The 27,266-nt window shown below is 37.6% G+C and overlaps 1 protein-coding gene and 1 pseudogene across 2 annotated transcripts; one reads left to right on the forward strand and one right to left on the reverse strand.

The window, feature by feature from the left end:
* Positions 1–535: 535 nt before the first annotated feature.
* LOC306882159 (exocyst complex component 3-like protein 4) lies at positions 536–4,350 on the reverse strand (annotated as a pseudogene). Its single transcript has 11 exons — positions 4,312–4,350; positions 4,190–4,196; positions 3,508–4,126; positions 3,331–3,412; positions 2,865–2,917; positions 2,623–2,735; positions 1,890–2,013; positions 1,226–1,349; positions 987–1,142; positions 802–917; positions 536–689 (listed from the first exon to the last, which is right to left on the reverse strand). The product of its transcript is annotated as an exocyst complex component 3-like protein 4 (transcript).
* A 360-nt stretch (positions 4,351–4,710) lies between these two features.
* On the forward strand, positions 4,711–26,933 carry LOC306882003 (exocyst complex component 3-like protein 4). The gene is made up of 14 exons (XM_079436425.1): positions 4,711–4,837; positions 4,965–5,011; positions 9,145–9,429; positions 14,522–14,734; positions 18,918–19,536; positions 20,515–20,632; positions 20,738–20,863; positions 21,910–22,010; positions 22,396–22,494; positions 24,304–24,427; positions 24,714–24,836; positions 24,921–25,073; positions 25,158–25,276; positions 25,371–26,933. The coding sequence occupies exons 3-14, from the start codon at positions 9,159–9,161 to the stop codon at positions 25,585–25,587; spliced, it is 2,283 nt and encodes a 760-aa protein (XP_079292551.1). The 5' UTR covers positions 4,711–4,837; positions 4,965–5,011; positions 9,145–9,158; the 3' UTR covers positions 25,588–26,933.
* Positions 26,934–27,266: the final 333 nt, after the last annotated feature.

Here is a 27,266-nt window from a genome sequence, read left to right on the forward strand (position 1 = left end):
TGTTAGAGGCAAATGGCACAAGTAGCCTCATGAAGGAACACAGACAAGCTGCATTACTCTTTCATTTGAGCAGAATATCACAATGGAGATCACTCCAACTCCAATGTTTGTCTGTCTTTTCAGATCATTTTTACCAGTACATGTACAGCACATGTAAGTAATCATGCACCAAATACACTAATAATGCCCGTATATTCTAACAAGAAAATGTACTGTACACATTATTAAAAATTATACAATCAATACTTTTTACCCTACGATAGTTCCTGATAGTTCCTGAAGCATCAGAATGGCCAAAAGAAAACTCACAGTAAAGACAAAGGTGTGATACTCAATGAGAATACGTCAGCCTATATACTTAAAAATACATACATTTATAAAGTATGCTTAAGGTAATCAACAGAGTCACTTGTTTATTTAAAATGTATTTCAATTCATTAGTTTATTTTATTAATTTATTTAATTTAAACATATGATATTTTGACTCACTATATGAGAATGCAATACTATATGAGAGTGCAGTGTATTGCATGTTTCAGAAAAGTACCTCAATGTCAGTAAAGAAGGAGTGCTCATGATTTGTGTTCCCGGCATCCCGTTTAAGCGCAGTAAAGTGATTAATAACACTGTACTTCTCCAAGCTAAAACCATTGTCTCTGAAGGACAGAACAGCTGACAACTGCTTCTTGCTAGAAATGCAAAGTGAAATCCATGATAGCTATACTACATTTATTAGTAAAGTGAACAAGACAATGCATTGTTTTAAAATAGTAATATATTCAAAGTTATTATAACACTTACCTGATGTCTGGGTAATTACTAACCAATGGATTTAACAGATCTTTTATATTTTTCTCAATTCCAATAATGTCACTAAGGTAATTTCCCAGTGGATAAAGCCACTCTAAGGATGAACCCTAAGTACAGAAGAATATTTTCAGTACATCTAAATTGAAAAAACAGTTGTATATTTCACTGTCTCTTACCATTTCCTCAAATAGTTTCCTGAGTTCATTCCACTGTTCTTTCATTTTTATTGCAGCATCTTCGTTTTTTTTTTTTTTTTTGCATGAATATTTTTTCTTCATCAGTTGGGAGACATATTCTTTGGCTATGTAATAGTGTAAATCATTCACGAAAATCTGTAAATATAGACACTGTGTTTAAAGTGGCTCTCTAGAGCTGTTATTAGAGAGCATCTCTGAGCAGATGCGAGGAGACTCACTTGGACTGATGGAGCTCTCATGGATTTACAGAGCCAAGAATAATTCTGTATACTAGAAACCACTTCTTTAAAATATTCATCTGTTTTCAGCCATTTTTTTTGTCATCATGCCATCCATGTAAGGCTTTGGGGAGTAAATGACACTGTAGTTAGTTATACAGTAATTTAAATATTCAAATGTAAAATTATAATGCTCTTGACTAGTTATGCAGAATTTCACATTAGGAGACATTTTAAGGAATAGTTTATCTAAAAATTAAAATGATCTAAAAATGTAGTCACTCTCAGGTCATCCAAGATGTAGATGAGTTTCTTTATGGGAACAGATTTGGAGAAATTTAGCTTTAAGGGTGCATTAGGGTGTCATCAGAATTAGAGTCCAAACAGCTGATAAAAACTTCACAATAATCCAAAAGTAATCCACATGGTTCCAGTCTATCAATTAACGTCTATCATTCTGACGGCACCCATTCACTGCAGAGGATCCACTGGTGAGCAAGTGATGTAATGCTGAATTTCTCCAAATCTGTTCTGATGAAGAAACAAACTCAGCTACATTTTGGATAGCCAGAGGGTAAGCAAGTTTTCATTTGAGGAGAATTAAGCATTTAAGACAATAAGTTAGTTCATTGAGTACATTTTATATATCTACAGTTAGGCCCACCTTGACCTCAGATTTGAAATGATCCATCAGAGTCTTTCTAAGCCTCTGAGTCAGTCCATCCACTTCTTTTTCCAGCCTCTCCACCTGAGCTGAACAGCTCTCTTTATAGCACTGCACATTCTCTCTGTAACAACAGCAATGACATAAAAATTTTGACATACATGTCACAAAATGGACTTACACACAGGGACTCCAAAGACTGAGATTAAACATATTATAACAGCATATTTCAAAGACAGAAGTGATCATGAAATTAAGATGTACTTAAAAAAAGCTCTTGAGTTCTTCAACTAATGTAGCTGCATTTCATATGAATTTAAACTATAATACATTTTCATTCAAATGTAAATAACATGCATTTAAGAGTCTGAAAATATTACATTCAGTTCACACTTAAGTACGTATATTCTGGCCCCACTTTATATTAGGTGGCCTTAACTATGTACTTACATCAAAAAACAAGTACAGTGTATTTATTGTGTTCATATTGTATATTGCAAATAACTTTTGCTGCTATTGAGGTGGGATACGGGTAAGGTTAGGGACATTTTAACTATAAGTACAATGCAAAAACATGTATGTGCACAATAACGCATTGTATCAAATGATTAAATTAAGGCCACGTAATATAAAATGGGACTTATATTCTTTTAAAGTATATTATTTCCAAACTAAGCATGCCAAAGTGTACTCCTTTTTCACAAGGGTAGCATTCTTCTCGTAGTGGACTTACTTGAGGAACTGAAACTGTTGATGTAGGTGATTTGATATTCTACCCAAAGACAGCAGTCCAACAGGTCAGAGGTCAACAGAGAGACAGTGTGCTGTGAAAACTCTTTTTCAAATCTAAAACAGAAGGAAACTGTCAGAGAAGGAAAGATGCAGAAGTGATCTCATGTTAATCTATAATAATACTGTGATACAAACCTTGTCTAAAATGGATTTAGCTCCTCTAAACAGGAGCTTACAACTGACTTCCCCAGATTCTCATCGATCTTCTCAAGATTGGCAGCATACCTCGCTATCAGCTAACAACACAAATCAATAGGAGCAATTATAAAGACTTTTTCAAGTGTTTCCAGAATTCTGATATGGGTAAACTGAGTGAAAATGAAATAAATAATACAAAAATTGCATTTGAATTATTATAGAATATAAAAGAATTAATACAAAGTTTTAAACAGAGATAAGATTAAGTCCTGACCTTACAGATGTGTATTTTTGATGTAGAGAATCCATCTTTTGTTCTTTCAGGAGATTTCTTCGTTTTCCACACTTCTGTTTCAAGTATGATGAAATTCTCCAGTTCAAGTTTAAAGTCCTCCTGATATCAAATATGGCAGCACAGTAAAACAAACTGATGTGAACAAGTTCTAATACTTATGTCTTGTATTAATATAGAATTGGCTAAACTCTCTTTCCTTGCAGTACAGTAGCTCACCTTTTGGCGATGACAGTAAGAGGTTTTTATTTTGTTCAGATCCTCCTCCGTTACAAGAGCTCTCAGATGGTCTCGCAGATCACTGTGTAACACAAAAGAGATACAAATGAATTGAAACATGACGTAAGCAATGATGTATCATTCAGGTATTTTTGTGTTTTGTTCTTAAAACCTCACCTGGGGTAGGAATGAATAATGAAATCTAGAAGAGCGTGGTAATCGTTCAGCTCTATCACCTTTTCCAGAAGTCTCTTCAGATGCTCTACTACAGCCTCATGGTGGCAGGACACATAGGTTTCAAACACATTAAAGTCTGCTGGATACGAGCTCAGAAGCTCAGTCTTCACTCTCTGCAAATCCTCTACCACAGCTTTACCCAGGTGCTCCAGATGCACTGCCAGCCAGGAATCGTTCTGCTTGTCGCTGTCCAGAGGAACTTTCTTCAGTGTATCTCGAACCCCGTTTAGTACCGCATCCCTCCATGCTTCCCTCCATCCCTGTATCGCTCCTGGCTCTCCATGTCTCTTCTCTTCCTCCAGGATAATGGAGGCCACATTCACCAGCAGCTCTTTATTGCACGAGGGAAGAGCACTGGAGTTACGTACAATGACAGACATTTTGTCCCTTAGTGCGTCAAACAACAGATTGAGGTCTTTCTCTTTATTAACCAGATTTGAATGAGATTCTCCTTCCCTCAGGACACTCTGTTCTAACTTGACCTCCAGGCGCAGGGAAAGCAGGTTCAGATATGCCTCCTTCAGGATGTCTGTTTGTATAAGATCTTTAATCTGCAAAACTATTGAGAAAACAAAAGCAGGAATGAGAGAGAATGTTGAACCAACGTGTGTGTGTGCTCTACTCTGCACCTGCAATGGATGAGACTCAAATTATTATTCTATTTGTTACATCCACAATTTGTCATCCAAGTCAATACTCACCTGCTGCCTTGTGTTAATCTTGCCATTGGTTCAATAAACTTACCATTGCTTCAGTATTCCTGTTCCCTCTCATTCCTGTCATGCCTGACAGAATCTAACATTAATGTTTACACATCCATTTAGTTACAAATTGAGAGAAAGTACCGTTAACATAGTCCCCATGCACTTTTAATTATTGTTTTATTATTATTTAACAATGACTAGATGTCACTTAATTAGTTTGTATAATAAAAATAGTATATCAATAAAAATAAAACAAATCCTTTAGATTTTTATACAGGCTTACTAACCTGTAAAAACCAATACAGGACTTGCTGTTTTGTTAATATGCTACTGTGCTCATAAAGGGAACACATAAAGCTTTGCATAACCACTTTTTTTTTTTTTTTTCTCAGTGGTACGCACAATTGTATTTATGGGAATCTGAAAGTGAAGTGTAATCATATTTCAAAAACAATGACTCTTACAACTACATGTCAGTGAATACACTGCATTGAATCTGAAACTAAAATCTGAAGCTAGTTCCTGTAGCAGCGCGCCCCAATGCACCTATTCAGTGACGTTTCAAGGTGAATACCAAAAGCTCTGTTGTGAGCAACAGGGTTTGTATTTTCTGGGAATTGATCAGTTTATTCTTTGCGGTTGAACCTGTCGGTGCAGCGCGTTTGCCAGCTCTTTGTTTGTTTTTTGCAATAGCTATTATGTGACGAGCGCCAGACTTTGACAAGGACCTCGGATCTCAGGTGAGTGAAGGGCTTCGATTACCGTGCGATGTTTACGAACATGTATCTCATTTTAATGTACTAATAGCTACGTTTGTTTGTAAACGAGTCATAACTGACTAACATTTAAACGTGTTAGAAGTGACTGACCTTCACAATACGTCTACTCCTCAACCTTTAATACCTGGCTGTGCTAATAACACAGATTTCAGCTTCACAGAGTTTAAGTTAACTGGTTTTGAAGCTTAAAACCAATGTTACATTAATGTAATGTGTCATTTTAAACGAATTTATTTGAGGTCATGTTTAGCCAGTCCCTTACAAACATTTATCATGGTGTAATTAATTTCCTCAAAATAACCTACCATAGTTAGCCACTAGATGTTGCTTTCGGTGTTATAAAGGAGATATTTTCTTCATAACTTTTGGTGTGAGCTACAACATTTAGCCTGCAATGAGAAAAGTCACAAATGTTACATATAATCATTTAAAGTGGGACAGCATATCAAAGTTAATACGTTTATCATTAACTTATACTTGTTTAAATAGCAGTGTACAGTGTTGGGAAGGTTACTTTAGAAATATAATAGGTTACAGATTACAAGTTACTCTACTTAAAATGTAATAAGTAGTGTAACTTTTCAATGACTTTATTAAAGTAATGTAACTGATTACTTTTTGATTACTTTTCTAAATTTGCATTTAAACCAGGCAGGGTAAACCTTACAGTAGTACTCAACACTGATTACTGTCACACTTTAGAAATCCTTCATCACTTGAATTAAGATTATATTTAAATTTTAAAGTAGACATTGGATGCAAAATTAACTTTTACATGGTGTTTGCATATAAATGTATCTTAGCAGTGTGTGGACACAACCACCCTACAATGATAAAAAAATCCATTCACTCCTTTTTTTTAATCCCCCAAAATCCTAAACAGTCTCAATTATCAAGCCGTTTAGATTTTCTGAGCAGTATGATGCCATAGCGCTCTCTCCACCCTCAATACCACGACTGAGGTGCCCTTGAGCAAGGCACCGAACTCCCAACTGCTCCCCAGGCGCCGCAGCATAAATGGCTGCCCACTGCTCTGGTTGTGTGTTCACGGTGTGTGTGTGTTCACTGCTGTGTGTGTGCACGTTGGATGGGTTAAATACAGAGCACGAATTCCAAGTATGGGTCACTATACTTGGCAGTATGTCACTTCACTTTTTTTTTTAATATTGCTCAGGCCCCACCCTCAACCGCTGATGTACTGTCCAATATTAGCATATTTTCATCCTCAGCCAGTTGTATGAAGTCCATAATTTTCTGTACGTTCCAGCATCTGTAGCGACAATGTCTTGTAAGCAATGCAGGTGTTTAGTAGTTTTGTGATGAATGAATGAATGATGCATTTATATAGCGCTTTATTGTGTATTGCTGTACACCCAAAGTGCTTTACAATCATGTGGCTGGGTCGCTCCACAACCACCACCAGTGTGCAGCATCGGCAGCCACACTACAACGGCGCCAGTGCGCTCACCACACACCAGCTACAGGTGGAGAGGAGAGAGAGTCATAGAGCCAATCAAGTGGATGGGGATTATTAGGAGGTCATGATAGACAAAGGCCAGTAGAGGGAATTTGGCCAGGACACCGGGGTTACACCCCTACACTTTACGAGACCTGCCATGGGATTTTTGATGACCACAGAGAGTCAGGACGTCGGTTTAACGTCTCTATACCGGGGCATTAGGACCCACACAGACCACAGGGTGAGCACCCCCTGCTGGCCTCTCTAACACCTCTTCCAACAGCAACCTAGTTTTCACTGGAGGTCTCCCATCCAGGTACTGACCAGGCTCAACCCTGCTTAGCTTCAGTGGGCAACCAGTCTTGGGCTGCAGGGTGATATGGCTGTAATTCAGGGTGATATGGATGTAATTTTTAATGGTAATGCGCCACTGAATACACCTAAATTTGTTTATATCGTTTATATTTGACTCCAAACTGCTTTCTGAACGAGGGACAATTCAAGGCAGGTTTTGTTAAAAAGTTAAAACTCAAGGATAGATCAGTACCCATTGTACGTGATCCAGCTGCACCTCCAGAAGAAGGTCATTGCACACTAAGGAATTTTCGTGTGCGTTTTTTCGTATTCGTAATCCAAAAAATTTGTCACGCGCAGAAACCTTGCACACTGAGTCCGATGCGTATTAATTATTAATTTGCAAAACTAGCCTACTAAATGGAGTCTGAGGAGGATTTTGTGTCCTCTCGCTTCTTAAAAAGAGAAAAAGAAGGGAAATATTGGGTCAATCCGGACGGAGAGTTCCCCCTCCTTATTTAAGGAGCAGCGGGATTATCACAGGCAATTCAAAGTTTACTTCAGGATGTCAGTGGCTAAGTTTGATGCTTTGCTAGCGATACTAGAGCCGTATATTAAAAAGAAGACCACCAATTCCTGTGAAATCGGTGTGCAAGGATCTATATACATTGCTTTGTGCTGCAAGATGAAATGGATGAATTTGACAATCCCATTGTGGATTTTGGCATTCGCTTACGGTGGCTCTGAACTGTCAAAACACCTCTCAAAATGCTTGCTACGGATGCGAAAAACAGAATAAATTAAACCCGATCCGAATTTTTTTATGACGAATGAAAATTTCGGAGGCAGTGTGCAATGACCTTAAGTCTGACACTTTATATTTTTTATGATTATTTGCAAATCGCCTTTGCTCTTCCACGGAAGAGAGGGGCGGATGAGCAGAGCTCATTAGCATTTAAAGGGACATGCCCCAAAATGAGTCGCTGTGAACAGAGCAAAGTAAAAAGGGGGTTGTTTTACACAACCACTGAGGAATTTTAACCAAAGTATGTTGCAGACCATTCATGAAGACCCTAAAGAATCATACCAACTTGTGGAAGATCAATGTCCCCTTTGAAGCACAGCCATCACAAAATCAGACTTACTTTGAGATCATTCTGAGGTTAAATACATATTTAAAATCATAACAAGAAATATTTTATTAGCTATGATATTGTTTTTTGGATCAAATCTTTGCATAGCTATGACAGGAAACACTGGAATCTAACGATGCCTTGGAAAAAAACAGTTACTTTATAGCTATAGCTATACAGAAACCCATACAGGAAATATAGGAGTTATCGAATAAGCATGTTCTAAACTCCTGAAACATTGGTGTTTCATATTTTAGAGCAGATGTAACCACCTTTGTAATCCTTAACATTTTCATAAGTAACTATAATTTAATAAAAAAAAAAAATCTCAGTAACTGTAACTCATTACAATTACTTTTATTTTGTAAATAAATTACGTAATTCTGTTACATGTAACTAGTTACTCCTCAACACTGGCAGTGTACAATACAGTCGGTGCAACTAATGTGTAGTGCAGTGTAATGACATGTACACTGTAAACATTTCCAGACCTCCCAACTCAAAATTTTCTAGTGACTGATTACATCAAAATTTTTTACATTGGCTCAACATATTATTTCTCATTGAGCCAATGTTAACAGACTGTTGCCACAATTGATAGCTGAAATTGCAAATGGGCCAATGGAAAAATTTAGTTGGGAGGTCTGTAAATTTTTTACAGTGTAGGCTACTTCAGAATCGAATGACATATTGGAGTTAAATAGAACATAGAATAGTAATAAATAATAAATAGAATGGTTAAATAGAAACAATGAAAGTATTTTTTTCTCAGGCTGAATGTGAAAGTTATCATTGTTATCATCACTCTTGTTTGGAATTGAAGAAACTGAGCCTCTTGCACAGTCTGAAGGAGATCTCTCAATTTACATGGTATCATGGTATTTATGGTATGTGAGGTGTGTAGCCTAATTGTTTAGAGATCTGCAGTAGAACTGAGTAGGCTAGTGCATGACTCATGAAGTTTCTTTGGCTGTTTAGTGTATTAATATGAGTTCACATCTTTGTTGTTATGACAATGTATGTCTTCTACACCCCTGTGAAAAGAATCCCATGTTGTCAGTAAACAAAAAACTCCAGAGATCATGATGTACCTGCTGATAGATTCAACAGTTGCATTCTTACACTCGAGTCAGCACAGTCAAACCTTCTGTTGTGGTTTTGGTACAATAATTCAACTTTTCTTAAAGTTTTTCGTGCATTTTCTGCAGGCTTGATCTGACTAATGCATGGTCAAATGGCAGAAACTACAAAAGAAGATGTAGACGGTGGAAATGAGGTTAATGACCCATCAGAATGTGATGAGGATGCAACCAAGGGTTTGAAAAATGGTGGGGAACAGATGGAAAGTCCAGTCAAAGAGAAGAGTCTTGGAGTCTTGAAGTCATTCAGAAAGAATCTGAAAGGGTTCAACCCTAAGACACAGAAAGACAAAAGGTCAGAGAACACAGAAGACCAAAGCTCAAATTCTCCATTACAACCACCACCCTCTCCAAGTAAGTGTATAACCACTAGACATAAAAAAGTGCTGTTGTTGTTTTTTTTTGTTGACAATGGCTTCCCACAGTCAGTAGTTTAAGAGGTAAAGCAGAAGTTATGGTATTAATAAAGGGGTGTATACAATGCTGGTTTAACGTGGTTTAGCCAAAAGCAGTATTGGACTAGCAAAACCTAATCATAAATAATCAAGTGAACTGTTAGCCAAGAAACAGAATCTTTTTTATTTTTTATTTTTATATTTTATTGAAAGCTTTTCATGTTTTAGAGAACAATCCCCCAACCCCCTTGCCAACAAATCAAAGAAAAAGAAAAAAGGGAAAAGAAAAAAATAAACCCATATATAGTACAATTAAATATACACCTCCATAAACATACACCGTTCATATTGTGCACTTATACAAAAACACATACAGACATCTCTACATACGTGACGTGCTGGCAAAATGAGTCACAATGAGCAAATGTTCAAAAATGAGTTATGTTTATTTTAAAAGACCTTCAAAATGATGTATGATTTCTTTGAATCTGACAAAAAAAAATGACTGCGCTGCACCCGTTTGAAGTCGATAGAGTCAGCAAAGTCAGTTCTGAGAAAACTCGAGTTAAAGTTTTCTGAAAGTTCCAAAGCAAAATCAATTAGCAACACTGCATTGTTTCCTCCATTTCCTTTCTTAATATTAATTACTGTATTAATAATCACAATATAGCCATTTTTTATTTTATCTTTGTTATTAAAAATAAGAACAGATACAAAAAAACAACAACAGTACAACATGAAAGAAACAAATTATTTCATTTGACATCTAAACAAAAGCATTCAACTAAGAAAAACAAATAATAAAATGTAAAAATCACTTATGTTCACAGTATGTTCATTTCAAATAAACTGATTATTAAAACTACAAAAGCAGTTCAATCAAGAGCAGCGATCTTTTATTGTTAGATTAACATTAATGAGATAGACGGCCTGTAGGTATAGCAAGTCCTACTGTACTGCACGGAACTAATATGATGTTACACATCAGATGTTTTCCCCAACAGTTCCCCAAACGTTCACTTAAGACATAACAGATTATGTTTACATGAATAGCCTACTGAATACTGTAATTCTGTGTATACTAGGGGTGGAATGGTACACAGATGTCACGGTTCGGTACGTACCTCGGTTCGGGGGTCACGGTTCGATACGATTTTGGTACAACAGGAAAAAAAAATCTACTATGCTCAGTTTCTTTTCATTTATTTTGAACAGACAGTAGTGCAAATTAAAAAAAAAATCAACCTAGATGTGAAAATACAAAATATTATTACATTATGTTTTATATATATAAAATCTGTTGTTTTCATTGTGAGTGTACACTAATAAAAGCAGACCTTTATAAAGTGATGCATTATTAATAAGACAATAAGTGTCCGTACCGTGACTGTCTGGTACGGATACATGTATCGTTCCACCCCTAATGTATACAGTATGTGTATTATTTTGGGATCACATGCTGGCGGAAGCGCCTTTATGTGCGCGATTCATATATCAGTCAGTGGCAGCACGAGAAGCGAGCAGAGAAAAAGGTACTCCTCTCAGAAAACATACAAATAAAGATCATTTTAGATGTTTAATTACTATTTGGAGCATTGGGATCACTAGACAAGGGCTTAATGAACTACTTTTCACTTTTTTATAGCTCAGAATTAACCTGTGCGCATTCAGACTCATTTTGCCAGCACGGGTCACACATACACATACAAAATCATAAAAATAACTAAAATATTCCAATACCTGTAAATACCCAATTATGAAAAATTGTTATTATTACACACTGCTATATTTTATCAACTTAACAACACCACTTGAAGAAGGTTAATTCAGTTCCCTTTTGATACTTCACTTGTACTGTGTCGCTAGACGATTATGGGGAAAACTTATTGTTCTCCGATCACTGAAGCCTTTTTTTCAATCACGCAGTGTAACTGCACGGCCATTGGTTCGAGCAGTGAAATAAAAATGAACCAATGGCTCGGCAGTGGAGCTGTTTTGCAGAATCGAAGACAATCTGCTAGATGACAGCATGCCTCTTGCAGTGTCAGACGCGACAATCGACCTGCTCCTTTACTTAACTAGGGATGGACGCCGAACTGTTCCGCGTCCTCTCTAAGGCAGTTGAGGAGCTTGGTTTGGAGTGGTCTGCGCCGGAGGAGCCCACTTGTAGCCGTCTGGATGAATGGTTCCTGCCGGGGTGCTGTCAGGCCCACGTCGAGCTCAAGAAATTGTGGCGCTCTCCCTACTTGGCTTGCCTTTGTACGTCTGCATCATCCACCCTCACCTCCATTGATGGCACTGAAGAGAAGGGCTACGAGAAGCTACCTCCTTTAGATGAGTCAGGCCATCGGATGGAAAGAGAAGGTTGCTCACCCCTCCAAGCCATGCAGGACTACATCTGCCCTCGCTGGACGAGCACACTCCTCGGTCCTGCGAGGAGTCTCTCCATGCACTCCATGGCTGTGCTCCAGGTCTTTCAGTCCAAACTCCTCCAATGCATGGATGAGTCGGGACCTGTCCCCGCAGCTTTCAAGGAGCTGCACAGTGCAACAGACCTGGCCCTGCGAGCTCCTCGACTCTCCAGTCTCCTCTACGGGGCTGTTTAGATCATTAATCGCCAAGGCAGGCTCACCTCGATACGCCTCTTTGAGATGGTAAAACGCCTCTTGCATATGGGCACACCTCAGCTTGCGTTCATTGAGGGCAGCATATGTGCCAGGTGTATCGAACCAGGGAGCAGACATGCTATCTCGGAGCAACGTCCCCTCAGAGGTGTGGATGCTCCATCCACAAACGGTTCAGAAAATCTGGGAGATCTTTGGCAAGGCAGAGGTCGACCTCTTCGCCTCAAAAGACAACTCTCACTTCCCAATCTATTTTTCGAAAAATGAGGATGCGTTAGCCCACGACTGGCCCAACCTCCTCCTCTACACTTTTCCCCCGATCGCTCTGATCCCCCAGGTATTCAGGCGAATCAGGGAACGCAAGCACAAAGTCCTCCTAGTGGCCCCGCTCTGGAGGAACCAGCTTTGGTTCTCGGAGCTATTTCAGCTGTTAACAACAGCTCCATGGCCCATTTCCTTGAGACAAGACCTTCTCTCTCAGGCGAACAGGATGATTTGGCACCCCCAGCCCGAGCTGTGGGCTCTACACCTCTGGGCTCTTGATGGGAACCAGCAGATCTTCCTGAGAGTGTCTTAAATACTGTATCGCAGGCTAGAGCCCCGTCTACGAGATTCCTCTATGCCCTTAAATGGTCTGTCTTCTCTGCATGCACCATGCAGAGAAGACAACCTGCGGTGAAGACTTGACTTCCTGTGATATATCTGTGATATTATCCTTCCTACAAGAGCTGTTGGACAAGGGCCGTTCCCCTTCCACACTCAAGGTCTATGTGGCAGCTATAGCAGCTTCTATAGCCAGACAGTTGGTGGGCAGGAACAACCTAGTTGCTTACTTTCTGAAGGGATCCAGGCGGCTTAATCCGCCTCGGGCCCCTCACCGTCCCTGCATGGGACCTGCCCACATTCCTGAGAGCCCTTAAGGTTCCCCCCTTGAGCCGCTACAATCAGTAGACCTAAGAACCCTGTTGCTAAAAACCCATCTACTACTGGCATTAGCATTGGTTATGTTGGTGACTTGCAGGTGCTCTCACAGCAACTGAAACAACAATTAATGTCATTGAGGTAATTTTTCCTGGAAGAAAAAAAAAGAATGTGTAAAAAGTCACCACATTATCAAATTTATGTGTATTTATAAAATACAGACCTTAATGAATAACTTATTCTAATATGTAGACAACATTGTCTTTGCTTGTAAAACAACTTACAAGACTAAGATCCAGAAAATGGATTTAAGTGGCTGAACATTCTCTTGTCCTCAAAACTAAACACACAAACCTCAAGAACGGTGGCAATAAACAAATATTAAAAAGATGAGCTCTTTACATCTCCGTACATCAAATAACTAACAATAACGACAAAACAATAACAAAAAAGTTTAAATGAAGTCAGCGTAACAATAATTCTATAACAGTAACTGCATAATTTATTCTTGCTGCAATGCATTCTGGGAACTCGCAAAGCCTTAAAATTTAAACAATATGAAATTCTTTGTTCAGACAACTGTGTTTGACTAGTTGGGACAACATTTGGGGTAATTTTGTTGGTCTGACAAGGGTTTTTATGTAGTTTTAAGAAAATAGCATTTTTTAGTTCTTTTGAGACTCAAAAGGTTTCGTGAAACTGGAAAATGTGCAGTTGGATTTTTTTTACAGTTTAGAAGGAGTTCTAAAGTCATTAAAATATTCAACATATTTAGAGACAAGACCCTTCAATTCAAGTTTAGAGGTCATACATAAATAAAGATATTCAGGGGGCTTGTAAGTTTCAAAGTTAGAGAGATCACTTATAACATAATGCCATGCTTGTAAATATCTGAAAAAAAAAAATGAGAGTAAGGTAGACCAAACTTTTGTCTAAGCTGAGCGAAAGAAGCAAATACATTGTCTATTTATAAATCTTGTGTAGATAGAACTCCTTTTTGTTTTTATGCGAAAAAGCTTCTCTTACCAGAACTGTGTCAGGTGACTGGTGTTTGCATGTCACTAGATTCACCTCTAGATAAGTGAAATACTGTTTGGGCTATCATGACAGGAAGTGTTGATAGTAAATGTTGCAAACAATGCAAAAGGTTTGTTGATGAAATGTTTTAAACAATTTGGGAGTTTAAGCTTTAGCTCATAATTCACATCTGCATTTTGATTTAACCTTTTGCATATTTTTACATACAGTATGTAAAAACAAAACACAACAACACAGCTTACAATATATGGTTATTTCTAATATGACACACAACACTGCAGTAGTGTACATTAATTAATTATAAATATTAATTCATAAAAGGGTCAAATTTAGAGTAAAATTACTGGTAACTAAAAAGAGCTTTCATATTACATGGTCATGTTGATTTTCTTTAAAGACCATTTGCTCTGTTGATTGTTAAACAGAATGACACGAATCGTCTCCAGTAACTGTTTGTGTTATTCTCAGATTCTGCAGCTGAAATAACAGGTTCACTAGCAAGGAGAGGGGCATCGATCAGGCAGAGCTTGGTTCTGGGTACTAAAAAATACAAACCAGAACCACTTCAACCTGTCACAGAGGTCATGACTTTATCTGAAAAGCAGACTGAGGCTGTAGACACTGTGTTGAAGCTCAGAGACACATATACTCTGCCAGAGATACCACCTATGCCTTTGTCAGGTGAGTGTGAGTGCATGTCCCATCTCTAGGCAGTTGACAAAGGAGTTGTGAATATCATCGTTTCAAATGAAAATGTATATAAATGTTTTAGATATTTGGACTGGGCAACATTTTTGTTACATCATTATATTTTGGGTGATTTGCTTTACTAAATTTATATTTGGTTTGCTGAACATCAACATCAAAGCGTTTGCTCTTAGTCCTAAGATGTTTTTTTTTTCACAGTATGGGGGCTGGGGCCCATCCTTATCATTTTGTCTGTGTTCCCATAAGATTCAAGCAATGAATCTTATTTGAACTGACCTAAAAAGGAATGCAATTAAAAGTAAAACTGCAGTTTAAAATGGGTCCCTATAGTATAACCATATGTCATGCTGCTCAACAATCCACATAAACACTACCGTTCAAAAGTTTGCTCAGCATTAAATTGCTCAAAAATTTATAATGTTACAATAGATTAAATAAATGTTGTTCTTTTTAACTTTTTATTCATCCTGGAAAAAAGGTATCACAGTTTCCACAAATATACACTGAACAAAATTATAGATTCAGATTCCTGGGCACCACCATCTCTCAGGACCTGAAGTGGGACATTCACATTGACTCCATTGTCAGGAAGGCCCAGCAGAGGTTGTACTTTCTTTGCCAGCTGAGGAAGTTCAACCTTCCACAGGACTGCTCTGCCATCATTGAATCCATTCTCTGCACTTCTATAACTGTCTGGTTCAGCTCAGCGACCAAATCTGACCTCAGAAGACTACGGAGAATAGTCCGGACTGCTGAGCGAATCATTGGTACAACCCTCCCCACTCTCCAAGAACTGTACTCATCCAGAGTGAGTAAAATCACTCTGGACTCCTCACACCCAGCTCACTTTGAACTGTTACCGTCTGGTCGACGCTACAGAGCTCTGTGCACCAGAACGACCAGACACAGGAACAGTTTCTTCCCTCAGTCAATGCATCTCATGAACACTCAACAATAAACGTGAACTAATACATTATCCATTGACCACACTCACTCATTTCATTTTTATTTTTCGAATTTCTAATTTGCACATACTTGACCTGTACATACATAGTTGTCTATATTATATATTGTTTTTTTGTTTTTTTTGCTGCTTTGTACATTGGTTATTGGCTATTTGTTGTTATGGCTTTTATTATCTGTGTCCTGTCCTGTTGCTGTCTTTCTGTTGCACTGTGGAGCTTCTGTCACTACAACAAATTCCTTGTATGTGTAAACATACTTGGCCAATAAAGCTCATTCTGATTCTGAATATTGTTCACAAAACTGTCTAAATCTGTGTTAGTGAGCACTTCTCCTTTGCCGAGATAATCATCCACCTCACAGTAGGGTTGTGACGGTGAGGAAATTTTCCCACCGGTTAATTGGCGTGTGACAACACCGGTAATACCGGTAATACCGTGGTGGTGCTGGGGTCGTTTGAGTTTTCCCTCTTTTCCTCGAATTTGCGGCAATTCGGCATCAAGCAGTTGTTTGTTTTTAGTTTGTTTGAGTTTTCCCACTTTCCTTTGCTTGTAAAAGCACCGTGCGCATTTTACTTTCACTTGGGGGGAAAATCACACAGTTTAAATAAAATAAAAACTAGCAAATACTGTGGAACCACATAAATGAGAAACGAATATAAAAAAAAAAAAACTTCCAATATCACCTTAGATAAATGGCAGGTCAACAGGCTTTTCAAAATCCAAAATAATTTTACAGGCGCTTTTACATTTCGTTTTGAAATTCTTCTGCCATCGTCTTGTCTGTCTCACCTCACTCTTCTGTCAGTCACCTCGGCTCATTCTCCTCACGTGTTCAATGAAATCTGATCTGTGATGCGCGACTGTCGTTCGCTCTGTGTTGCATTGAGCAGCCGTGTTCAGTTTTAATTGTAGTGTCTGTTCTCTAACTGAACTAAATTATTTTTATTACTATTAAAAAAAAATCTAAATTACGGTGAGGGACGGTGCCGCGGTGGGCAAGTGAAGTAACCGGTGTTGCGGCTTAACACAGGTATCACCGCCAACACCGTCTATCGCAGCAAGCCTACCTCACAGGTGTGGCATATCAAGATGCTGATTAGAGAGCATGATTATTGCACAGGTGTGCCTTAGGCTGAGTTTTATCACACAGCACAATTTCACAGATATCGCAAGTTTTGAGGGAGCATGCAATTGGCATGCTGACTGCAGGAATGTCCACCAGAGCTGTTGCCCGTGAATTGAATGTTCATTTCTCTACCATAAGCCGTCTCCAAAGGCGTTTCAGAGAATTTGGCAGTACATCCAATAGGCCTCACAACCGCAGACCACGTGTAACCACACCAGCCCAGGACCTCCACATCCAGCATCTTCACCTCCAAGATCGTCTGAGACCAGCCACCCGGACAGCTGCTGCAACAATCGGTTTGCATAACCACAGAATTTCTGCACAAACTGTCAGAAACCGTCTCAGGGAAGCTCATCTGCATGCTCGTTTTCCTCATCGGGGTCTCGACCTGACTGCAGTTCGTCATCGTAACCGACTTGAGTGGGCAAATGCTCACATTCGATGGCATCTGGTACTTTGAGAGGTGTTCTCTTCACGGATGAATCCCGGTTTTCACTGTACAGGGCAGATGGCAGACAGCGTGTATGGCGTCGTGTGGGTGAGCGGTTTGCTGATGTCAGTGTTGTGGATCGAGTGGCCCATGGTGGCGGTGGGGTTATGGTATGGCGTATGTTATGGACAACGAACACAGGTGCATTTTATTGAGGGCATTTTGAATGCACAGAGATACCGTGACGACATCCTGAGGCCCATTATTGTGCCATTCATCCACGACCATCACCTCATGTTGCAGCATGATAATGCACGGCCCCATGTTGCAAGGATCTGTACACAATTCCTGGAAGCTGAAAACATCCCAGTTATTGCATGGCCAGCATACTCACCGGACATGTCACCCATTGAGCATGTTTGGGATGCTCTGGATTGGCGTATACGATAGCGCGTTCCAGTTCCTGCCAATATCCAGCAACTTCGCACAGCCATTGAAGAGGAGTGGACAACCTGATCAACTCTATGCGAAGGAGATGTGTTGCACTGCGTGAGGAAAATGGTGGTCACACCAGATACTGACTGGTTTTCGGACCCCCTTGGACCCACCCAATACAGTAAAATTGCACATTTTAGAGCTGCCTTTTATTGTGGCCAGCCTAAGGCACACCTGTGCAATAATCATGCTGTCTAATCAGCATCTTGATATGCCACACCTGTGAGGTGGATGGATTATCTCGGCAAAGGAGAAGTGCTCACTAACACAGATTTAGACAGATTTGTGAACAATATTTGAGAGAAATAGGCCTTTTGTGTACATAGAAAAAGTCTTAGATCTTTGAGTTCAGCTCATATGAAAAATGGGGGCAAAAACAAAAGTGTTGCATTTATAATTTTGTTCAGTGTATTAAGCAACACTACTGTATTCATCATTGATAATAATAAGAAATATTTCTTGAGCAGAAAATTGCATATTAGAAAGATTTCTGAAGGATCATGTGACACTGAAGACTGGAGTAATGATGCTGAAAATTTATCTTTGTGTCACAGGAATAAATTAAATTTTAAAATATATTCAATTAGAAATCAGTTATTTTATCATTTTTCACAATAATATTTGATAATATCTCAAAATGTTGTTTTTACTGTAGTTTTGATCAAATAAACGCATAAGAGACTTCTTTCAAAGACATAAAACTGATTCCAAATGCCAATGTACATTTGCTTTGTCATTTTGCTGAAGAATAAAAGGGAAAAAAACACTATATACTGTCACACTGTCATTTAATTGTTCTATTCCTGTTTTTTAGCACACCTGTCTTGAAGAGGACTTGCAATCAAAGTTACATTTTGTTCAGTGTCTATTTATCTGTAAAGAACATCACATATGCCGACATTACCCAGATGCATCAGAAACACTTTAGTGGCTAATCAGGGATAAACATTTTACTCAAGTTCTTGGAAAACATGAGCTGATGAGGCAGCGATCTAGACAGAGGCATCAGACATTCCTGACTGAAATATGATAGTTGTTGATGCAAGTGTTTTATAGTTCCAGTATCAGGACACAACTCATGCAGTCCTCTGTATACTAATATTTAGTTTTTTGTTCTCCTTTTTCTGTTATTTTCTGCAGTAATGGAGATTAACAGACTGATAGAGAATGAATGTTTAGAGGAGGCCTACGTGAATCTACTGTCACTACATCTGGAGCTTCAGCAGGAGCATCAATCTCTGGATCAAGAAGACTATCCCATCGAACTTGTCAATAAAGAGAAAGACCTCAGTCTGCTCTATGGCACACTAAGGAACAAAATGTCTGTCATTGTACGTAACTCCAGTGCTCTTCCCTCACACAATAAAGAGCTGCTAGTGTATGTATCATGCATTATCCTGGAGGAAGAGAAGAGACAGGGAGAGCCAGGAGCGATGCAGGGATGGAGGGAAGCATGGAGGGATGCGGTACTCAATGGGGTTCGAGATACACTGAAGAAAGTTCCTCTGGACAGCCGCGAGCAGAAGGCTTCCTGGCTGGCAGTGCATCTGGGGCTTGTGGGTAAAGCTGTGGTAGAGGATTTGCAGAGAGTGAAGACTGAGCTTCTGAGCTCGTATCCAGCAGACTTTAATGTGTTTGAAACCTATGTGTCCTGCCACCATGAGGCTGTAGTAGAGCATCTGAAGAGACTTCTGGAAAAGGTGACAGAGCTGAAAGATTACCACGCTCTTCTAGATTTCATTATTCATCGCTACCCCAGGTGAGGTTTTCCTCAGTTTAGATTTAGTTTGTCTAAATACAGCATGTCAATATAACTTAAAACCCTTTTTTGATTTTGATCAAGCAAGCATACTGGTTCAAACCTTAATGAAGTATATTTTTATGACACACGAAACCAGATTTTTCGAAGAATATCCAGGCTGTTTGTTCCATATTATAAAAAGTGAATAGGAAACTCCATTTAAACACCATTAAAGTATCATAATAATATAAATTCAATAATTTCATTGACAGTACAATTCAGAAGTTTGGGATTGGTAAGAATTGTAAGAACTTTCTATGTCTCTTTAAGTCTCTTATCAAGGCTCCATTTTTGGATCAAAAATACAGTAGTATTGTGAAATATTGTTAAAATTTTAAATAACTTTTATATTTTAATACATTTTAAAAATGCAATTTATTAAATAAAGAGTTCAAAACAAAAGGATATAAATGACAGTATTATTTCCTTTCCGGGAAAAACAAATCCTATGCCAAACCTTTGACCAGACGTATATATTTAAGATCTTCTGAAGCCATATAATAGCTTTGTCTGACAATTTTTCCGTCATGGTTCACTTAAACACCAAGTCAGGTTTGACCTCAGTGACATTTGATCTGAGAACCAATGGCACTTTATGTCGTTGACATCAAACCCGGAGTTCGTTTGATTTACATAACTCATTCACATAAGCCAATCAATAGACGGACCTACTGCATCAGAGGATCCAAACATCCACATCTCAAATCGTGAAAGGTCAGGTGGTCTCATGAATGTGTTTTTAAAAGACCTGTATACAGCTGTGCCTCAGTGTGATAAATAGCTCATCGTGATTTATTCCAGTCTTCTACAGACCTTATATGGATGCTCATTTGTGATCCAGTTGTGACTGTACTACTACTTTAAAAGGTTGTGATTATGGCTTTATCTTAAAGCTGTATTTACTAATGTACCTGAATTTAATTTATCTTTCCATAGTGAGAAGATAATGGGAAGCAGATCTCTGCAGCCTGAGTTGAAGGAAGATCAGAGAGCGCTGCGAGTGGACAAAGATTTCCTTAATCAGATAAAAGACAAATACTGTGCTCGCTTAAAGGTAGTTAACAAACATATTTGTCATGGTAGAAGTGAGATCGTACTGACAATCAGGTGTCAGGTAACTGAGAGTTTCTGAAGTCAGTGAAATCTGTGCTCTTAATAGGCTGACATGAAAACATCACTGAACAGAATTATTGACTTGGAGAATGAGGAAATGTGGAAAGAAAAAATAAAGCCAGTGATTGATGAGGGAATCTACAGCTCACACATTGACATGGACATCTGGACGGTAAGACTGCACACTTTCATAATTAGCTCACCTTTCCTTGGTTTTGAATGGAAGTCAAATGAGCATTAAAGAAAAGTCCTTTGATTTCTCATTTATATGGCCACAAACTGCCCTCTATTGGTATACTGTTTTCACTGAGTAAAATACACACAATATGCATCAAAAGATTATTTATATACATATACATGATGTTTTATTAAATAAGTTCAGGAGGAGCACGTTCAGATAATTAACCTGATTAACAAGAGAGGAGCACGATCAGTAATTAACCCAATTAACAAGATAAGAGGCGTGTATATATAGACAGCAGACTTACCTCTGTTCCTTAACAGTTTTCCAGCATCCCTCCGCCACCCCTTCTCCGCACTTACAACTATTCCTGTCCTAAAGTGTAGGGGGGTACTCTGGGTTTGGGCCAAAATTCAGAGCTCGGAGCCCTCCCCTCAGACAGCACACCAAATACGCCTAACATTTACTCTGTTTATTATATGTAAGTGTGAACTCATGAAATGACTGTAATGGCCAGAAAGAGCGATGTAGATGTTAAAGGAAAAATTAATAGAACTTAACAGCAATGGTTTCCTCCTTAAAGTTTATGGCCCACCGCCCGGCCAACTCGGAAACACTGGTATCAAAATCATGACTCCAGGTTTCCTGGTCATAAATGTGAATTGAGAAGCTGTTCATGTCCAATTTCCGTCTTGGAAACTCATATTTATGAATACGATAACTCTGATTGCACATGGAGGCAGCATTAAGCCACTGTAATGTTTAGATTTTTTCACTTTTCATGTAAATAATTTCACACAAAGAAGTTTGTTCAGTTTTAAGTTATACAATGTTTGTGGAATGTTCTCAGTACTGATCTATGTTGTTGTAAAAAAGTCAATTCTAGCTGCCACTTAGTTTAAGTATTTTTAAAGTCCAATTCAATGGCATTTAGACATTTCTAAGTGGTTTATGTGCCCAAATCTTTTTAAGAACACTGTAATTAAAAAAAACAGCACAAGATTACAAAAACACATTTATTTTGTTTTCTTTCCCAGCATATTAAAGGGCATGTACAAGGATCTAGAAGAATTGATGTGAACCTTGAGCAGAAGGTTGTGCGTTCCTGTTTGGAGGAACTGAAGACCTTTCCAACACGGTTTGTGATAAAGAACTAATATGCTTATTGGAAGTCAGTTTTGTAAATCTATAACTCTAAAAGCTTCTGTAGTCTTTATTTTTTGTACAGAGGACAACTATTCAAGTTTATTTCACTTAACAGCTATTATATCTTGATGTGCTAATTTGACAGTTATTATAGGGGAAAAAAAGATTATCATATAATTTGCAGGTTTCTTTTTGCCAGTCTATTCATATGACACATCTTTCCCATAGACTTGATCAAAACTACATTCCATGAAACGCATTTCCATGTTTATTTCCCCTCATTAATATCTGACAATTTAGGTCATTTAGTATTTAATTAGATTTGTTTGTTTGTTGTAATTCTCTGTATGCCTGACTGTGGTTATTTGTCTCTGTAGGTTTGAGTCAGCATTTGTTGAGTGGAGCAGTCCTCTCTCTAACTCCTCTCTCTGGACAGAGTATCACATCAGCTACATCAACAGCTTTAGTGCCCTGAAGTAAGTCATTTACACAACACAATGCCCAAAAGTCACTTGTCACTTCACATTTATATTGATGGAAGAATTTTCATTTGATATTCTAATGTTTCCATAATCATAATCACTAGGTTTAGGTGCCAGCTGTTTTTGAGCGAGTCGTTTCAAATACCATTAATAAGCAATCAATCATAATAAACAGTCACGTGATTTCTAGGAATATGTGCTTCACACAGTAGAGGCCATCGGGCAGTTGGCAGGGGAAGTCCCTGACAGCGGGGAATGCCTGAATGATGGAAGCATTGAATGTGTGTCTCCAAAACTTAAACCAAAGACCTTGGGCAATTCTAACTAAACATGAGGGGTATACGGAAAAGAAAATAATAACATTAAGAGATTTTAGATGTGAATGCATTATTGATTATTTCTTAAATATTACAAAACAGAAACACTGCATTACAGTACAGTTTTATAATGACAAATTCATCCTCTTGTCTGCTTTGTTGTTAGGCAATCTGAAACCCTTCAGTTTATTAGCTGTAATCCAATACATTGGCCAAATGTGACACTGGACCACAAAACCAGTCATAAGGGTCAATTTTACCAAATTTAGATTTATACATCATCTGAAAGCTGAATAAATAAGCTTTCCATTGATGTATGGTTTGTTAGGATAGGACAATATTTGGCTGAGATACAAATATTTGAAAATCTGGAATCTGAGGGTGCAAAAAAATCTAAATATTGAGAAAATCACCTTTAAAGTTGTCCAAATGAAGTTCTTAGCAATGCATATTACTAATCAAAAATTAAGTTTTGATATATTTACCATAGGAAATTTACAAAATATCTTCATGGAACATGATATTTACTTAATATCCTAATGATTTTTGGCATAAAAGAAAAATAAATAATTTTGACCCATATATATTGTTGGGTATTGCTACAAATATACCCCAGCGACTTAAGACTGCTTTTGTGGTCCACGGTCACAAATGTGAATCACTACCAAAGGTTTGGGGTCACTAAGATTTTTTGTTAGGATTTTTTAGTGAAATTAATACTTGTATTCCTGATCATAGTTCACACAAAAACCCACACAACTGTTTTCAATGCTGATAATAATAATAAATGTTTCATTAATTAATAAGAAATATTTTGTATGCAGCAAATCAGCATATTAGAATAATTTCTGACTGATCATGTGATACTGAAGACTGGAGTAATGATGCGGAAAATTCAACTTTGCCATCACAGGAAGAAATTATATTTTATATTATATTAAAATAGAATTTATTTTGAATTACTTTACTGTAAATTTGAAGTAAATACCACTTTGGCGAGCATAGGAGACATTAAAAACATTAAAGAATCTCACAATCTCCAAAGTGTATAATAGTAGTGTTACACTATATACTAACAAATAATTATATCCAGGTGAATGCATTTGTATGTGTTTCCTGTTAGTGAACTAAATGATTTTGAGGTAAATGTTGGTGTGACTATTACAATGCTATTGTGATTTCTGGGAGCATAAATCAATGTAACATTACTTAGATTACTTACAGAAAACATGAAGTGGTGAGCATGTCAGTGTACAGTCCTTTCTAGAATTAATCTTTGTATATATATAGATTAAGCAAAAAAAATATAAGCAAGCAAATATTGTTATTCTACTTTTTATTTTACAACTGTACTGTTCATAAAGTAGACATAAAGAGCAAAATACACACTGCAAACAGAAAAAGCACATGTTATAAACTATTTGGTTAAATAAAGCTGACACTACAGTACTACAAAACTGTAAAATGTCAATGTTTTTTCCTTCAGAGAGCACATGGAGAGCTATAAAGACACCTGCCCGATTCAGCTGGAGTTGGTTCAAAAAGAAATAGATAGACTGACCACCAGTTTGAGTCAAGCTGTGATGGAGAACTTCAAAACAGATGTCAAGGTGTGAGCTTCTGAAATGCACACCTTTCTCATCGTTAAACATTTAGTTTGAGAGCCACACTAGACTCTCTCCGTCATGCAGATTATAACAGGCAAACAACTTTTATGAAGTATTTATTTTAATACAAAGCAATACTACATATCTGCAGGATTCTAGAAGTAAATAAATCACTGACTGAAGTATAAAAATAAATAATGTCTGTGACTGGAATTTAATAATGAACTGAATGTATACGTTTGATAGTGGAGTGAGTGAATCTTAAGTATTAAAGAGCTTCTCTTTGTAGCCCTTCCTCAGGAGACAGATGACAGGGAAATGGTTTTCATTTGATGAAGACTTTGAACAGCTGATCTGCAAAACTAAGACTCTTTCTGAACAGAGCAAGTACATGACCCCAAAACATAAACAGGTGAGAGTGCAAACAGTTTGTTCCATTAATATACTCTAATGTAACCACTCTGCTACAGCACTGTCTCCACTCTCTCTTTTTCAGGCTTTCGTGAATGAAGCTCACTTTTTTGTGGTGAAAGAATATGTATCTCGGCTGATGAAGAATAACTACTTGTGCAAAAACAGGAAGAATGAGACAGCTGCCACTAAGATCACAAAGCAGTGGGAGGAACTGAAGGAGATCTTCCAAGATATGGTACAGTCTCCATAATGCAACTCTCTACAGCTGTGCTTTTCATCAAAACATCCTTACATGTTCCTTACGTATCATTTTTTGTAGAACTCCTCCTTAGATTGGCTTCATCCAGTCGGGAACCAGCTGAGCGATATTATTGGGTGCAAAAAAAGTGAAATAAAACGTAACCTAAGGCCATTAGTTGAGAACTATCCAGATATCAAGTGAGAGTCATATTACTTGCTGTAGATTTACCATGTCTGTTAATGTAACATTGCTCATTTTACTTTAATTCAACCAATGTTTTACTCATTTCAGGACGGGTCATCTCTCAGCTGTGCTGTATTTCCGAGGAATTACAAGGGGCAGGGAAAAGCATACTATACTACAGCGGCTGGCAGAGCTGAAACAGGGAACAGGGAATCCAGGGAATAGAGAGCAGGCTCTCTTTAGTGAGATTCAAGCAGCGGTTAACTCAGACTGCCTGGCTGGTACACCCTTCTCCTGTCTGTCCTTTATTGTACCGGACAACTAATGCACCTCATTTGATTTGAAGTGGAAATAATCATTGCCCTGTTTGAAAGCGACCATATGTCTAATGTATGAGCAATAAGGAATGGTTTTATTACTCTATGAATCCTTCATAGTTTTGAAATGTTGCCCTTTTGGGGAAAAAAGATAAGGTAAAGAGGGAGCTAAAACTGTTTTTAGTGTGTTGTGATCATATGTATGCCATTAGTTAATGTTAATTAATTAGTAAATAATGATAAAATACCACTAGGCCTTGAGATATGGTATTTCTAGATGCTACATCCTAGTCAAGAAGCTCTCTCAAAAATTCATGCCAATTTCAGGAATCCTCTACAAACTACTGATTCAAGATTCAAGATTTTTATTTGTCACATACACAATTATACAGAGTATAACCAGCAGTGAAATGTAAGTCAGGTCCGCTCCAAGGACAGTGCAATTGTATAGAATACAAAAATATAGAATGTACATAAATAGTAAGAAAAAGAAAAGTAGAAAAAATAAAATAAAAGATACAAAAAGAAATATAAATATAAATGTGCAGGTCAGTATGTTTGTTGACTTAAATAGTAATATAAGAAGGAATGTGCAAAAAGTTGTACAGGGTATTCACAGCAGCAATATGAGGTAGACAATGTTAAATTGTTGTCTTTCTGATTTTCTTCACTCAGAAATCGCTTATTACCGCTGTAAGTAATAATTAAGTAAAATAAGTTGTAAATGTTGTGAACCCTATCAAAACATATTCTCTGCACCACCAGAGATCTCTATAAACAACAAACAGCAGTGCACTTTTCAATATCTACATGCATTATTATTCTAAATTACTGATCAGTTTAGTGTTTTTTTACAAAACATGACTCTCCGTTTTTAACCATTATTATCTGAAAAAGTTAATTTGCTTTTAAATTAATTTTCTGGATTTTAAACTTGGACTGATTTTGTCCTCTAGCGGTGGAAGCATAGAACTGCACACTACTTGCGGAAGAACATTGTTGTAATTATGTGAGTTGTGCTTCAGTTCAGCGCGGATGAATCTGATGAGGCAATCACTTTATATACAGATGATAATCACTTTATATCAGTGGCAACATCAAAACTTCCCACACTCCAGTAAATAAATAAATACATATATTTTTGAAAGAAATATCAATATGTGAAACGTATGTCTTGAGCAGGAAAGCAACTTATATACTTTTTTTTTTTTTTTTTAATAAAGTTTAAAAAGCAATGGTGAAATTATTGCTATTCATATCAGGTAAGGTAAAACGGTGAACACTATTAAATGATGAAGGTTATCAGGTTTAACTAGCCATTGTTAATAGTAATAAAATCGTAGTTTTGTAAACCAGGTTTGTGTTTTATTACGAGTACTGTCATTTCCCCTTTTGCTTGCAAACTCTTTCATTCAAGGTCTATTTGTTGCGGCTTCAAGCTCGTAACAGCTTAGTAGCCTGACCTTCTTTCCTCAGTTATGATGGTGATAAAGGCGCGCAAGTACTGTATGCAGTTTCCCGGGAAATCCGTCCATTAATAACTCTCTAAAACATTAATAACTACTATGCCTATTGTGTGATTCAGAGTTTGGGGAAGTTGCCCTCAAAATGACTGAAACAAATCATACAAATAATCCGTCATGTTCTATAGGCTATTTTCAGATGTCAGGAGAGTAATGTATAACTA

Source organism: Barbus barbus (genome assembly GCF_936440315.1).
Source record: "Barbus barbus genome assembly, chromosome: 16".
Classification (NCBI taxonomy): domain Eukaryota; kingdom Metazoa; phylum Chordata; class Actinopteri; order Cypriniformes; family Cyprinidae; genus Barbus; species Barbus barbus.